Here is a 15,953-nt window from a genome sequence, read left to right on the forward strand (position 1 = left end):
GGTTAAACAAAGAGGACGGCTCATGGGTGTTCTACAGTCTATGGTTCAGCCTGAGAAATATTAGGGACTAAAGATGGCACATAAAAACACATGCAAGCTGAGACTATATTACACAGCTTTATGAGTAGATTGTTTGACAATTACCTCTCATCTCGTGAGCCGATGATGCGCTACGTACCCCTCTTCGGTGAAGCCGTGTCAATGTATGCCTGTGCATAGGTAGTGTTCTGTAGATCAAACGACTCAGCAGTATAAATAAAGTAGCTCCAAGTCAACAAACTAAGTTAATTTGCTTATACATTGATGCATCGCGCATGATATTCTAATAAACACAGTGATATAACACTCTGAAAGGGGCCACTCTGTATGATTCATGCTTTTATTTTGCAACTTTTAGTTATACTCTGCTGCTACCACGTGTGTACTTTAACTGAAGTAGCTTTTACATAAATAAATAGTTTGACTGGGACACTAGTTTGAATAGGAAATCAGTTGATCCCAGATTGCTACAGCCAACAGGCAGAGCGAACAAAGACTTCAAACAGCATTTCAGTTTTTGTAAACAAATGAGATTAAAATGTGTCTATTTGGCTACCAGCTTTAGACGTGCATGTAGACAAATTTTGTTCCATTTGAATAGAGCTCGGCTAGCTAAGCTAACCGAGTGCTGCGGCTGTAGCCTCATGTTGAACAGACATCTATATGTGATATGATACTGCTCTCCGGATGAGAGCAGTATGCCTCCCAGCATGATTGCTTCAAGTAAAAGTAGTGAATATGTCTACCAACACTGAAAACTATGAGTACTTGTAAGAACTTCATTGTGACAAAACTATGATACACCTCCTGATTGAATTAAGAGGTATTTGCCACGACTGTGACTCAGGCTCTGGTTTGAATCCCAGGATAGACGGGCCCTTGTAAATTTATAATTTCATACACTGTTAAATCAATACAGACGGAACAAACATAACCATAAAACCTCTCGCAGACCAGTGCTTACATGCAGTGAATTATTTCCCTGTCTGAAATAAAACGACAGATCTGCTTCACACAAGAGTGGTTTTAGATCTCTGATTTCCTCTCGTTCGGCATCAGAGAAGAAGTTGAAAACAGAAGCGGTCACAGGACTTTCAGAAGTCCCCCTGTACCATGACCACCGGAGGATTAAAATAGACGGGCCATGACTTTGTCTCCTTGGTCACACCATTAGAGCGCTGACTGGCAGCTTCCTGGGGTGCTTTCCTGTTTTAAATTGAGTCATGACTCCAGTCCTCGTCGGACAGGTAGCTGCAGAACAAAGATGAATGTTGGTTGTAAAAGAGGACTACGCAGCCAGTTTGATTTGTTTAAAGCTAAAGTGGATTCCACAAAGGGGAATAATGGCTGAACACAGGGTCCGTGAGAGAGATTTACAATAATGTAAGTCTTTGTTGTGTAATTCACGAGGAGTTGAGTCTGGTTGCATATGATTAGAAGATAGGTTTGTTTTTTTAATTACATTTATTCGTTTTCTTGATGAGAGTGAGACGAGAAGTTCAGAAGAAGAAGTCTTCTCTAAACAAGAAAATGTTGAACTATTGCTTTTTTTGCCTTTATGTTGGCAGGTTGAAGAAGGAATGACTTTCATCTTGGAATAATCATTACTGAATAAAAGGCTCTTTGTTTTTGTGAGGAGTAAAATCAGCTCGGTGAATCATACATTTTGCAAACCTGTCTAGAGAGAGATTTGGTCTTCGGGAGGAACAGGAAAGATGACCAGCTGGGCATGTTTACTGTGTCTGTACCTGATATTCATATCTCGTTCCTCAGAGTTCATGTTGCATTGGGACTTTGGTGAGAAGGTATTTGTCTCATGGGAGAAGAAGTGTGTCCATCTGTAGCACAAGTCATGAAATCCTCTGAGGGAAAATCTGATTTTATGATTTATCATTCAAATATTCTATTTGTCAGATACACAATCAGTGTGCAGTGAAAGGCTGCAATGTTCAGAATAAAACTACAAAGGCATTATTCACATAAGAAAATCACATTTAAGCCAAAGAAAATGCACATTTTAAAATAATAGAATGTAAGCTCAATTGTATTGTTATTATATTCAACAGGGACGACAACATACATTAATTGTCCCATATAACCAGCTCAAAGGTCTTTTTCATTTGTTTCATCTGGTTTGGGTCCGCCAGTGATGCACAGGTTGACCCAAACCTAAAACTGAACCAATCACCTATTTTAAGCCTGAAACTATAGATCATTACCTCCTGTCTGAGGGTGAGGTTTAATTCACACGCACAGAGATTTCCCAGCACCTAAAACACCACAACCCATACCAGAGCCCATGTGAGATGTTTGGCTTTTCTAGTTTCTAAGCCAGAACTATGCGCAGACATTCATAGCAGGAACCTAACTTTCAAGTCTCTGCCTATCACATTTCTCTCATCAAAGGAGGTCTCTGTGTCAGGGCAGGTGTGGCTGTAAACCTGTGGTTGAAAAGGAAGACAGCGGAGGAGGAGGAGGAAGAGAAGGAGGAGGCCAACCCTCATATGAGCTGCCCTTAAAACAATAATCCACCATTCTTTCCAAGTGATAATATCCTCATCACTCCTGTGTCAGCACCATGTGGTCAGAAATAATAGTCAGAGACAGACGGGTGCACCTGAATTCAATATGAACAGCAAAACAATCAAAACTTACCTTTTTATAATCTATGGAAACCCATTTTCTCACACCATGATGGGTGTGTTCGTGCTCTCTGACAGCTGCTATTATCTAACTATTTGCTTAATACACTCCACTTTAATTTTCTGTTCTGGCACCCACATTAGTCTGGAAAAACAGAGGGAATTCCACCCCCCTTCTTCCCCCTTTTTTTTTTCCTAGAGGTGGAGGTCCTATTAATGTGACCAATGCTGTCTGGCCCAGCTGAATATATTTACTTAGTGTTAGGAGAGCGGTGGCCACAAAAGCAGGAATGTGCCTGAGTGTGACTTGAAAGCGGCTGTTACATTTTAATTTTTAACCCATAAAATAAATACTGAGCGGCCCTGCGATTTTTATGAATGGCTGCATTCATTCCAAAACCCGCCCACCAATCAGCGAGCTGTCCTCGCGGTGAAGCCACGCCCGTTTGGAATGTCGGGGCTGCTTGCCTGCGCGCTGAATGGCTAGAAGCACGGAGAAGGGCGGGGCCTCTTTGAGGCTCACCAGCGGGGTATATATCAGATTTGAGACACTCGGCCCGCTAGAAAAACAAGGACCACGGTCCATAAACGACTGAGACTCAGTGTGAAGCTACTTAGGACTCACAGCCGTTCTCTGGATTGTAGCTTGAAGATATTGTTTTTATTTTTATTTTCCCCTCAAAGCGTCACAGGCTAATCATGGCATTTCTGATCTACCTGACAGTACTGACAACAGCAGTCATCACACAGGTAAGACGCGCAAGCGGCTGTGAGTGATCTTCCAGGAAGTGTTTTTAAAGATTAGATTCATGTGTAATAAGCTATGGATGATCCTATAAATGTAATTCAACTTTGATCTCCAGAGTATGAACAGCACAAACATCCCTGGTGCAAACGAATGTGTTTCATCTTCAACTTCAGCTTAGCTGTGATTACTTTATGGCTAAACAGTGGATGCAATACAAAGTGGTGTATAATGAGTTTAGGTGGGGTTTATCACTCTTATCACTGCTTGTATAAAAATTCAGTTCCTCTGAATTTCATTGTCCTGGTGATCAGCATGTCTACTCATGCCTCCTTTCTTTTTATTTATTTAATTTTTTTTAAACCCAGTGACATGTTGATTCCCACAAACTGTAACAAGTTGACTCTAGTGCTGAGCGATGACTCAAACCCCGAGTCAGCAGGGGACCCGGGTTTAAACCCTGAGCTGTCTAGACACCCGGGGCTGATGGCCGGCAGTGACTTGACTTACTGTCGAGGCGTAGTGCTTTATCTGTGGAAGAATTGAATAAATCATGCAGAAATAAAAAAATTAATGTAGCAGCTCCTTGTCACCGTCTGATGTTGGAAAAACAACGATGACTGAAGCACCCTGGTTGCCATACATTCTAAAATGAAGTAGGCGCTAGTGTGATGCATTGTGGCCTCTCTCCATCTGTCTAGAAAAGCTCTGTCCTGAAGCTGCATTGAAGAGCTACGATGTTGTTCGAACCACATAAATGGAGTTGCTCCCCTCCTCTTTCCCCCATCCAGGTGACTGCTAGCTGCCCGGCCATGTGCGACTGCCCTGACGAGCCCCTGGTCTGCCCCCCAGGAGTCAGCGCCGTGCCGGACGGATGTGGGTGCTGCAAGGTGTGTGCGGCACAGCTCAACCAGGACTGCAGCCCCGTGAGGCCTTGCGACCACCACAAAGGGCTGGAGTGTAATTATGGCAACGATGTGACCATGGCCTGGGGCATCTGTCGAGGTGAGTGGGATGGAGGGGGGGTTGGGAGGGAGCACGTAGTATTAACATGTGTATGAAAATAATCCTATATCTAAAGTGAATATAGCGATCCGCTGTAAAGGCTGTGATGCCTTGGCAGGATGAATTGACCCCCCTTTCCATTAAGCCAAAGCCCACATAACCCAGTGATTAGGCAACATGAAACCTTGCACTTACAAGAACAAGACAGGTATTTTAATGAGTTGTACAGGTTTTATGGCAGCAACAGGGGGTTTCAAAGATAAAAATACACCCTCCGCACCATGTACATGCTGCCCCACAAACTATGAATAGCTGGTTCTTCCACACTTTGGAAAACAAGGTGTCTGACACTTCTTGTGTCCCTATTTCTCCTGACCTTTCGATCTCAGTGCCATGTGAAGTCAGTGTGTGTGTGTGTGTGTGTGTGTGTGTGTGTGTGTGTGTGTGTGTGTGTGTGTGTGTTTATTCGGTCACGTCAGGAGAAACTTTTGCTCAGCTGTTGAAATGTGAGCACATGGTGAATTCTCGCTGTATCCGGAAGCTCAAGACTTTTAGACTTCACACAGAGTGTGTGTGTGTGTGTGTGTGTGTGTGGTTTTGTTCCAGCTGATTTGAAATGTGTCTTTCCAGCTAAATCGGAGGGACGCACATGCGAGTACAACGGCAGGATCTACCAGAACGGCGAGAGCTTCCGTGCCGGCTGTAAACACCAGTGTACCTGCATCGATGGCGCCGTCGGCTGCGCTCCCCTCTGCACCAACAAGCTGCCACCGGCCTCGGCCTCCTGCCCCTACCCACGGCTGGTCAGGATCCCTGGGCAGTGTTGCTTCAGCGTGGATTGCCACAAGGGCACCTGGCGGCTCCCAGCGAAGCATCAGGTTTGTTTTTTCATGTGTGTGTGTATATATATCTATATATATATAGATATATATATATATATAGATATATAGATATATATCTATATATCTATATATATATATCTAAGGGACTATTACATTTATGTTAGTAATTTCCACAAATATATATAGATTGTTTTACATTTTATTTCTAAAGAACTTATCAGCCCAAGGGAGGAGCTTGAAGTACAGAATACTTTGAATTGAATCAATAATCAAAATACTAATGCAGGTAGAGCGGACCGAAGTGACTCCTCTGACAATCGCCCAGAAATAATCCCTTGATAATCGTGGCGCCGTGGTGATAACGCTGTGAAAAACACATAAACGGCGGTTGGACTCCCCAGCACTGTCTCAGCTTATCTTATCTCCCACCACAGACGCCTCCACCACGACAGCACCTGCCCAGACGTGAGCAGCAGCCTGAAAATGAGCTGGCCAACGAGCTCGCAGAGGTCAAGTCCAGCGGCTGGGAGAGTGAGCGTGGCTACAAACACCTGCCTGGTGAGAGAAAGGGAGCCTGAGAGGGGACTATCAAGTGTTTCTCACCACTGCTTCGCTCACATTTGTGTCCCGTTAGTTTCCGGCTTCATACGCTGCATGTTCAACTGAAGAGTAATTACATGATTCAACCTGTCGCAAGGAGAAAAAGAATCGGCCCTGTGAGGCTGTACTCGGGGCACGAGCGGTGCTTCGATGCTAGAGAGCGTTATAGGGATGCTGTGTTTTTGGAGGCCGTTTTCCATTGGATTATTGCAGAAAACAGTTTAATTACACGTTTTGTTCAGCAGGATAATCGTCACAAGTGTAAACTAGTTTTATGACTTTTGAACCGCACATGTAATCGCCAGAAGTAAAAAAGATATCGTGAGGCTGTAAACAAACTACACAGCGCTTGCATAGGCGCATGTATATATATATATACACAACGAGGCCTTAAATGTGGTCTAGTAATGATGACTTTTTAAATACACGTAAAAGTTTCAAGATTCACGAGTGTGATATTCACCGACGTATTTTATACCGATGGGGTCCACACCCCCAGGTTGAGAACCCCGGGCCTAATTGATGATTTTTCTTTCGTCTCCTCAGTGTGGAACCATCTGAAGGAGAAGTGTCCAGTCCAGACCACGGACTGGTCCCAGTGCTCCAGCAGCTGTGGGATGGGCGTTTCCTCTCGCATCACCAACAAGAACCCTCAGTGCAAGCTGCAGAGAGAGACGAGACTCTGCACTGTGCGGCCGTGCCGCGGCCCGACGGCCCCCGCCAAGGTGAGGCAGGCTGAACTTGACCTGAACTGCGTTTGGTTCGAGCGTTCACTCACTGCTGCCGAGATAACGTCTTATCACGACAATTTATCTCTCGCACGGTGAAACTTAAACGCCTTGTGATAACACGCATCCATGGGGAACTATTTCTCCTCTTATCTCCCCATGTCAGACCGCGCAGGGGGAAAACAACCAAACGATACCTGCTCATTATCACTCTGCTCCCTGTTTTACATCTTTTAAACTAAAGAGCTGAAGGCTGAAAATGTCTAATCTGTGCCGCAAAGAATGACATGTTTGACCTTCTGGCACTGAGTAAAATCTGCTCTTAGTGCTAAAGCCAATGTTTATCCAGAGTTTAAGGAGGGAGATTATTTTAATGGTACTTTCGGGGAAGCTCTGCATCCAGTGGGAACTGGACAGTGCTGATTTACTCAGTGGTGTTTTGGTGGCAAGCAGGCGCCTTTTTAAATATAGTCCCCCCCACCCCCGGCATTCCTGCCAAGCAACTGTCCATAGCTAGGCCCCGTCTGTGTACTCGGAGTCCAGGGAAGTGGCGTGTCTATATTAATCCTCCATGTTGGACACGCACTAAGAGCTCTTTTTCTTGGCTCCATTGAGCTCCGTTGCCAAGAGCGATCATAGGTGTCAGTGTGTTTAACGGAAAAAAGGTCACTCAAATGTTAAATATTGGGTTTTAATCTTAAAATGAATCACCTAAATCTAAAAATAATCCCCCTCTCAATCCGTGTTTTGGCATAACAAGTTGAAGTCGGGCCCTCTTTAATGTGAAACTAATGAGTTTGAGTGCAAAGCTGCTTAAATCTGCTGTTACGTAAAGGGCAGGCCTGATAACTCAAAGCGTATTACATTTTCTTTTCTTTATGAAAATCTTCATATGACTTCTTTTGGTGACTTTTGCTAATGAAGCCTGGAAAAGGAACAACAATTCAGACTGACACGCATTGTTTTGCTTTTATCCAACCACAGAAGGGGAAGAAGTGCTCCCCGACACAGAAAGCCGCAGAGCCCGTCCGCCTGTCCTACGGAGAATGTGCGAGCGTCCGCCTCTACCGGCCCAACTACTGCGGCGTGTGTGCGGACGGACGGTGCTGCTCGCCGCGCCGCGCGCGCACTGTGCCCGTGACCTTTGTCTGCCCGGACGGCGAGCGCTTCCAAAGGTCAGCCATGTTCATCCAGTCGTGTAAATGCAGCGACGACTGCGGCCACCTCAACGAAGTGGCCCTCCCCCCACAGCAATGGATGTACGGGGACACGCACCAGTTCACAGACTAGTACCGAGGAGGACTTTGTTTTATTTTTTTTTATTGTGATGAGGTCAATTTTCTTGATGAATGAAGACTCTTTAAGACTAGGGGCCGTTTGTTCCCCTCATCTGGCTCCCAATGAGTGAAGAGCACAGGTCGCCTCAGTTTAATTCTCAATCATAAAGGACACCTCTTAGTTTTGATGTTGTGACTGGAGTGGATCGTACACTTGCCCAGTCCTGTTCAAACAGACATGGGCCCTAAATCAGAGCCCTGAGGCGCCCCTGGACTTCCTCCACTATTGGACTGAATGCCGGTTCAGATGTGTTGGATTCTTTTTTTTCTTTTGAGACAGAGGAGAAACGCTACAAGAGCAACAAAGCACTTTGTTCAGCACTGAAACTTAAGAACCAGAACTATGACGGCAGTGCACAATCACTTCCCCTGCAACAATAGCCTCACATGCTGGATGACTCAATGTCCCAGAATGCACTGTGACTATTTACCGACCAGCGAAATCATCTTTTGCGGCTTTGTGGAAAGAATGTGGTGCTTTTGTTAATGCTAGGAACACTATCCGAAATGGATCGTAGCGTTGAGCTGGACCAAGGCCAATTAATTTCTTGTTTGTGCATTAAATGCAGCTCAAGAGGAATGTCTTACAATAACCTGTATTTGAGAATTTATTTTGGATCACTTTTCTGTAAATATTCTTTATTTGGATCCAAGTTTGTTATTGTCACAAATATACACGTCTGTGGATTAAGACACTGGAGTGCAACTGTTCCACATTGTTGTTGGCCCATCCATGTTTAATGCAAGATGTCTTTATTTGAGCTCAACAGGCAGCTTCAATAGTAAAACAGTTTGGTAAAACAGTGGCTGTGAATGACTCTGGCGCCCTCTGCTTGTGAGAATAGTCAACTACAAAGGTTTGTATTTTACAGAATACTGTAATCTGAAAAGGCCTCAATGGTCAAAAAAGATCAACACCATTAAATAAGGTATAAAAAAAAATTTAATTCAGCAACCAAAACAATATCAATGTTTTAACAAGGACAACACTAAAATAAGCACCCTGCAAAGACATACAAATTAAAAAAAAAAAAAAATGTTTTATCTCTATGAATTTGCCAACATATATGGTAGGAGGGGGGGCTTTAAAATAAGTGTTGAGGGTTTTCTTTTTCATCCACCAAAATACAGCAATTCCAGAGGGTCACACTCCATCTTCACAGGAAAGACGCTTCAAACTCATCTGGACTGTTCAACTGCAAAGAGAAAAAGGGCAGGTTTTTGGAAAAATAAATATGTAATGCACTTTTTTAGTTTTAGCCTACAGCAGTGGGGTTAGTTTGACTTTGTCAGTTTAACCTGACGTGTGATCAATTTACTTTTAAAACAGAGTAATCCAAACACACTGATTTGTGACATGTTATCTCCAGTAACTGAAGACCAGAGCACAAATAGCCTTCATTACATCCATCATGTCAACAGCAGAGCGATGATGTGTGAACACATTAAAGTGGGATACTAGTGCACGTGTCCACAGACATGAGCAACAACAGAACTTACTGTAGGAGGAGATATCGATCTCCTCTGGCAGCTCTGCTACGTTGACCTCAAAGCGGTCTTGGACGTCGTTCAGGGTCTTGGCGTCGGTCTCGTCAGACACAAAGGTGACGGCCAGGCCTTTGGTACCAAACCTGCCAGCACGGGCCACCTGAGGAACAGAGAAAGACATTTGGGCTCAAACCGGGCTCTGCGTTCTCAATTTGGGATTCGTCAAATACACAATCTCCGATATAGAAACCAAATTAATATTATGGCTGGACTGACTCTGTGAAGGTACGTGTCAGAATCCTCTGGCATGTCGTAGTTGAAGACAATGTTGACTCGCTCAATGTCCATGCCCCGACCAAACAGGTTGGTTGCAACCAGGATTCGCCGCTGGAAGTCTTTAAACTGCTGGTACCGGGATAACCTATGTGGGGGGGAAATGGGGGACACGAGCAACAACAGGAGCTAACAAATAAGATAATATCCCAAAGTGAGCCAGTTACTTGATATTTGCCTAACTTACAGTACAGTGATCTCGTCATGCGATGTTCTCAAATTCAAAACATTGAAATTAAGAGAGCTACTGTTAAATTAAATGTGCTAAGAGGAAGGCACGTACCGCTCCTCCTGCGCCATGCCCCTGTGGATGGCGATGGCGGGGAAATTCTGCTCCACCAGCAGCTGGGACAGAGCAACACAGCGATGCACTGACTTAACAAAGATCACCACCTGAAGGAACCGAAAGAAAAGATCTTGCATATTTTTGCTGGGAATGGCGAGGAGATCAATGAGATGACAGACCGGTGTAAATCAAAATCTCCCTCTAGAGGACAAGAAACACTCATGAGTAGAAGGGCATGGGTGCAAATGCATATTTCTTAAAAATAAGCCCGACAACAAAGATTTAAAATATAAAAACATAACTGATTCTGAGAGCTGTCGGTTATACCTGGTTGAACTCGAGTACATCAAGCAGGTCGAAAAGCTTTCGGTTCTTCTCGCTGTCCTTCAACTTGCAGTAATACTGCTGTAAGCCGTGGAGTGTCAGCTTGGTCTCGTCATCCACGAACACTTCCATGGGCTACACAGCAAGAGAGTGCAGCCAAGTGTTAGTCTCATACAGACAGGTCTAGAACTTCATACAGTTTGCTAAACTTGCAAAAAGTTTCAGCAAATGAACTGCGCATGGCGGCTCACTGAACCTGTTCTCCTGGACAACACAGCCAGGAGTACAGAATGTCCTGACCACGCCCCTCAGATATGGCCACTTATGGCACTGACAGCAACAAGTGGGCAAAGCAAATAGGGACTTTGCAACAAACACTGAACGAGCCAAACCATCTCATGTGTTGATTAAACATGATAGGAATAACAGAGAATCCAAATGACTGAAAATAATTTAATCTTTAAATCTATGAACAGTTAGGAGGGGATCAGTGAATCTGTGTCAGCCATTTTAACCTTTATTTCTCCAGGGAGAGTTCACTATCAGATAAATTACAGACTAGGCAGCTTTACTTTCCCAGCACCTCAGTTTAAAATAATTGTTGCTCTGTCACACTTTCTCCAACTTCACAGTAATTGATACATTTGTTTTCATCAACAAAGATCGCTCAATATAGGATTAAAATGTCTTGGACATATGACGGACAGTGGGTTGAATTTGAAACATTAGTAAATCTCAATGATAACTCACATCCTGCATGAACTTGCGACAGACGGGGCGGATGTCTTTGCTTAGCGTTGCACTGAACATCATAACCTGTTTCTCATGAGGTGTCACCCTGAAGATCTCCTGGACGTCGTGCCTCATGTCTGTCAGCAAGATAAAGAGATATACTCTCAAAATTTCATTTTGATTCTTCTTTGTAAAACAAAAAAGGAGTTAACCACATTATCATGTTTTTTTAAATAAACATTACAGCTATAGCCCCAAGAACCCATTTTCTACTGCACACTGACGGGTAGTGACAATGTGATGGCAAAAGATAAAAAAATATATGAGCATACAAGATGACGTTATACCGCTCTACATTATATGAATTCAAAGAATACCTGCATCAACTGTCTTACATACCAACCAGTCCTTCAACCAAAGCTACACGTTTCTTTAACATCCACCACTAAACACTTTATAATACAGCTCTTACTCACCCAGCTGCTCCAGCATCCTATCGCACTCGTCAAGCACAAAGTGTTTGATGTTCTTCACATTGAGGGTCTTGTTGCGGATGAGGGCCAGGGTACGTCCTGGAGTTCCTACGACAATGTGAGGGCAGTTCTTCTTCAGCACTTCCTCGTCCTTCTTGATGGCCAGGCCGCCGAAGAACACCGACACCTTGACAGTGGGCATGTACTTGGAGAAGCGCTCGTACTCTTTGCTGATCTGGAAGGCCAACTCTCGTGTGTGGCACATTACAAGGACAGACACCTGGCATACGGGGAAATTAGAAAATTAGTCTTATCAACTGTTGAATATTTATGTAATACATGTTGTGCTTTTGTATTGCCATCAACAAACATCTGATTGCAACAAAATGTAATCCAGAGGATGCACGGTTTACTAAAGAGTATTTTTAACACCACCTAGTACACAACTATGAGAGAGTATGACTCTTGAGCATGAAGGGCAAGCAAAAACCAATGCTGATAAACTCACCTGACCATCCACAGGTTCTATTTGTTGCAAGGTGGCCAGTACAAACACGGCAGTCTTTCCCATACCAGACTTGGCCTGACACAGGATGTCCATGCCCAGGATAGCTTGTGGAATACACTCATGTTGGACTGAAAATGAAACGAATGGCAATCAAAAGACAATACACACATCTTCAAAAACATCTGGCGATCAAATGATAATTTCAGGATTATATTTTAAAAATGGGAGTTCATGAAGCAATGTCGGTCTTATTGTATTATACAGTTGTTGCTTTAAAATAAATAATATTTCCATATAGCTTTTTTTGGGGGGGGGGGGGGGGGGGGGGTTACATTAAATGGTTGTTCACCTTCTGAGGGATGCTCAAACCCACAGTCGACAATGGACCGGAGCAGCTCTGGTTTGAGGAGAAAGTCTCTGAAGCCCGAGCTGTGAATGGAAACGTAGGACCCCTTCACTTCCTTCTTGTTTGCTGGGGTCCCAGTCTCAGGGGCTCCCTGGGGCTCCTCGTCCTCCTCATAGTCCAAAAGTTCATTATCAACATCGGTTTCTGCCATCTGTGTATGAACAATGTGCAAATCAGTCAGTCGATCTGTGTTTCACAACTTTTCCAAAGCAAAAAAATGTGGAAAAGTCCTCCTTAATGTGGAAGCTTATATTTGAGAAGGAAGTTAGGTGTTCTCTATAAATACAAATGATAAGTTTACATTTATTTGTACATTTTTATCATACATCTTAAAATAAACTAAACTCTTTGTAATGGTTATTTATCGTTATTACTAGAATCCGCAATCGTGGTTAAGTATAGTAGACTATAAGACAATCGCGGAATTTAAAATGTTTGGTTAAAATAGATTTTACACAGAGAGCCGTTGAACTAGCTTGATGCTACAATTAACCGCTAGCTCATAATTGTGCAAAGCTAGCAGGAGGGTCGTTTGAGTAACGTTAGCAGGCCGCAGATCACACCAAACTGAAATCATTATTTTTATAAAATATAATAATTATATATATCGAAAAAGAAGTTCAAATTAACAGTTGCGTCCCAGTAGCTGTTGTAACTACGCCGACTGAAAACAATGGCCGACCCATCGTTCTTTCATTCAAACCGGTTAGTTAGCAAGCTAGCTGCTAACAATTGAACGTGAGTCACGAATTACTAGTATACAACATTTAAGCCATGTTACGCTCTTCCAATCTAACTCTTCTGACATAACATGACGAATGAGTTAACGTCATGTTAACGAATGTTGGACGAATGGTCAGAAAAATAAACATAGCGTTAAAACTAATTCGCACACTCAAAAACAAAGCTACCGTTAGTGTGGCTAGCGTGTTAGCTGCCAATGGAAATCTCTAAGTCCTACCTTAGCCACTGCTACCAAGTATTACAAAACATTTACTGGGTAATAACAACTAAATACACATAAGTATTGTCAAATGTGATGTGAAAAGTACGAAAAGGCTGCGACATTACCTTGCTATGATATCTGTAAGTCCTGCCGATGTCAAAGTGCGTGTTACTACCGAGTTAACGAGTCTTAACAGCACAGTGAGCACACACGTATGGTGTGTTCATGTACACCAAAAAAAAACGTGCGCTCTCGATGAGGTCCGGACCAATGGCTATAAAAAAGAACGTACGATGTTGTGCCTGATAACAACTATGGACTAACAACGAAATGAATCCTGCAATAGAATTATCAGGATTCTGTTTTTATTTTATACATCATGTGATGCAGGACAAATCCTTGAGATGTAACGGTGCCATTTAAACACATATACACAGTAGTATTCATATTGTATACACCAATTTAGCATACATTGATGGCAGGGTTTTCAGGGTTTTTTAAAACTGAAACATGGTCATACAAATCCATGTCCCAGTTGTTCTACTGTTCAAAAGGTACCGGTCCGTGTACTTTATCTTGCGATTACGTTATTTGCCATAACACCTGAATGCATCGGTCACTAGACTGCATCGCCTGTTCAGAAACAACGTTGTGCTCGTTTCCAGGGCTGTGATCATCCAGAATCACAGAAGTCAGGGAAAGGGGCTATAATATTTAATGAACTGTTGTTGGGCCTTAGTATTTCTGGACATTGCACATATAACAACATACTTAATAGTATTGTTGTAATACGTGTAATGTGACTGAAAACAATCTTCCTGCCGTTTTTGTAATACAGTACAGACAATATTCTCCTGCAAGTTGTGATCCTTTTGTCTTATGACGATATATTTTGGATGAAAGCTCTTAAATTATAAGTATTTTCATAAAGCATTTGCAGCATTTGTTTGTCACTAAGGTCCAAGAGCATAGGGAGCTGCAGTATCCATTTGATCCACTTGATGGCAATAAAGCAAAGGTATTTGGCAAGTTTACAGATGGTATTAAATGTTCCTCATAATATGTACATGTTTGTTACAAGGGGCCTCAATACAAAGGCACAGAATATCCCTCAAGGCAAAGTACCACAATATAAGCCCAGAATGTTTAAGATGCCACCATAACATACATATACATATGTTTTGGTTGTGTCAATCCTGGACAGATCTGACGCCCTGTGCTGTACTGAAACCTGGTTCGTTGTGCACATCCCGGACAGCACACTACATCTGCTGGGCTTCAAACTCCTCCGAGCGGACCACGTAACGGCGTAAACCTTTTTATAGACTGCAAATCATTTTATTCACCGCAGGAGTTTTCCTCATCCATTTTGGCCGGTGTTTACGTCCCACCTCAGGCCTGTGTGAGTGAGGCACTCCAACATCTGGCTGAGTGCAAACACCCAGACTCCCTGCTCATTGTTCTTGGGGACTTCAACAGAGCAAACCTTAACAAACAACTGCCAAAATATAGACAGCATATTAAGTGTAGCGGGAGAGGGAGATCAAGGTATCTTTACGAAGAGCTACACTGAAAAGCTGGAAAATAGATTTTCCCCTCTTCGGTTTGGAGAGGCCTGGAAGCCCCCCCCCCCCCCCCCCCCCCCCCCCCCCCCCCCCCCCCCCCCCCCCCCCCCCCCCCCCCCCCCCATTTTCTTCAAGAAAGTGTCTCAGAACACAAGATCCCCCCCCCCCCCCCCCCCCCCCCCCCCCCCCCCCCCCCCCCCCCCATTTTCTTCAAGAAAGTGTCTCAGAACACAAGACCCCCCCCCCCACACACACACACACACACACACACACACACACATACACACCCTGAGGACAATCACCGACTGGCTGACGACCTGCCCACCCCACAACTGCCCCATCATCTAACAACCACCCACACTCTCTGCCTCCTTCTCACCTCTCCCAAACAACCCCCCACTGGCACTGAGTATCTGCGAAGAGGATGTGACTCGGCTCTTTCACAGACAGAAGATCAGGAAGGCTCCGGGCCCAGACTGTGTGTCCCCCTCTTGCCTGAAAGTCTGTGCTGACCAGCTGGCCCCCATCTTCACGCAGATCTTCAACCAATCACTGGAGCTGTGTGAAGTCCCATCATGCTCCAGGCGCTCCATGATCATCCTGGTCCCCAAGAAATCCTCCATCACAGGATTGAATGACTACAGGCCCGTCATCCTGACGTCTGTGGTCATGAAATCCTTTGAGAGACTGGTGTTGACCCATCTGAAGGACATCACAGGGCCCCTGCTGGACCCCCTGCAGTTTGCGGTGGATGATGCAGTCAACATGGGACTGCACCATGTGCTGAACACCTTAACTCCTCAGGGACATATGCAAGGGTCCTGTTTGTGGACTTCAGCTCAGCGTTCAACACCATCATCCCGGAGGTACTTCAACATAAACTCTCCCAGCTCAGCGTGCCACCGGATCACTAACTTCCTGACAGACAGGACGCAACAGGTGAAGCTGGGAAAA

The 15,953-nt window shown here is 44.1% G+C and overlaps 2 protein-coding genes across 2 annotated transcripts; one reads left to right on the forward strand and one right to left on the reverse strand.

Moving 5' to 3' along the window:
- Positions 1-3,249: 3,249 nt before the first annotated feature.
- LOC117734844 (CCN family member 1-like) lies at positions 3,250-8,660 on the forward strand. Its single transcript, XM_034539142.1, has 6 exons — positions 3,250-3,431; positions 4,218-4,431; positions 5,062-5,309; positions 5,708-5,831; positions 6,420-6,598; positions 7,586-8,660. Exons 1-6 carry the CDS (start codon positions 3,381-3,383, stop codon positions 7,889-7,891), a joined length of 1,122 nt encoding a protein of 373 aa, XP_034395033.1. The 5' UTR covers positions 3,250-3,380; the 3' UTR covers positions 7,892-8,660.
- A 203-nt stretch (positions 8,661-8,863) lies between these two features.
- On the reverse strand, positions 8,864-13,685 carry LOC117734836 (ATP-dependent RNA helicase DDX39A-like). The gene is made up of 10 exons (XM_034539129.1): positions 13,560-13,685; positions 12,432-12,639; positions 12,083-12,210; positions 11,578-11,854; positions 11,120-11,238; positions 10,373-10,504; positions 10,043-10,152; positions 9,703-9,847; positions 9,439-9,586; positions 8,864-9,134 (listed from the first exon to the last, which is right to left on the reverse strand). The coding sequence occupies exons 2-10, from the start codon at positions 12,637-12,639 to the stop codon at positions 9,118-9,120; spliced, it is 1,284 nt and encodes a 427-aa protein (XP_034395020.1). The 5' UTR covers positions 13,560-13,685; the 3' UTR covers positions 8,864-9,117.
- Positions 13,686-15,953: the final 2,268 nt, after the last annotated feature.

The sequence above is a fragment of the Cyclopterus lumpus genome, chromosome 1 (genome assembly GCF_009769545.1).
Source record: "Cyclopterus lumpus isolate fCycLum1 chromosome 1, fCycLum1.pri, whole genome shotgun sequence".
Classification (NCBI taxonomy): Eukaryota; Metazoa; Chordata; class Actinopteri; order Perciformes; family Cyclopteridae; genus Cyclopterus; species Cyclopterus lumpus.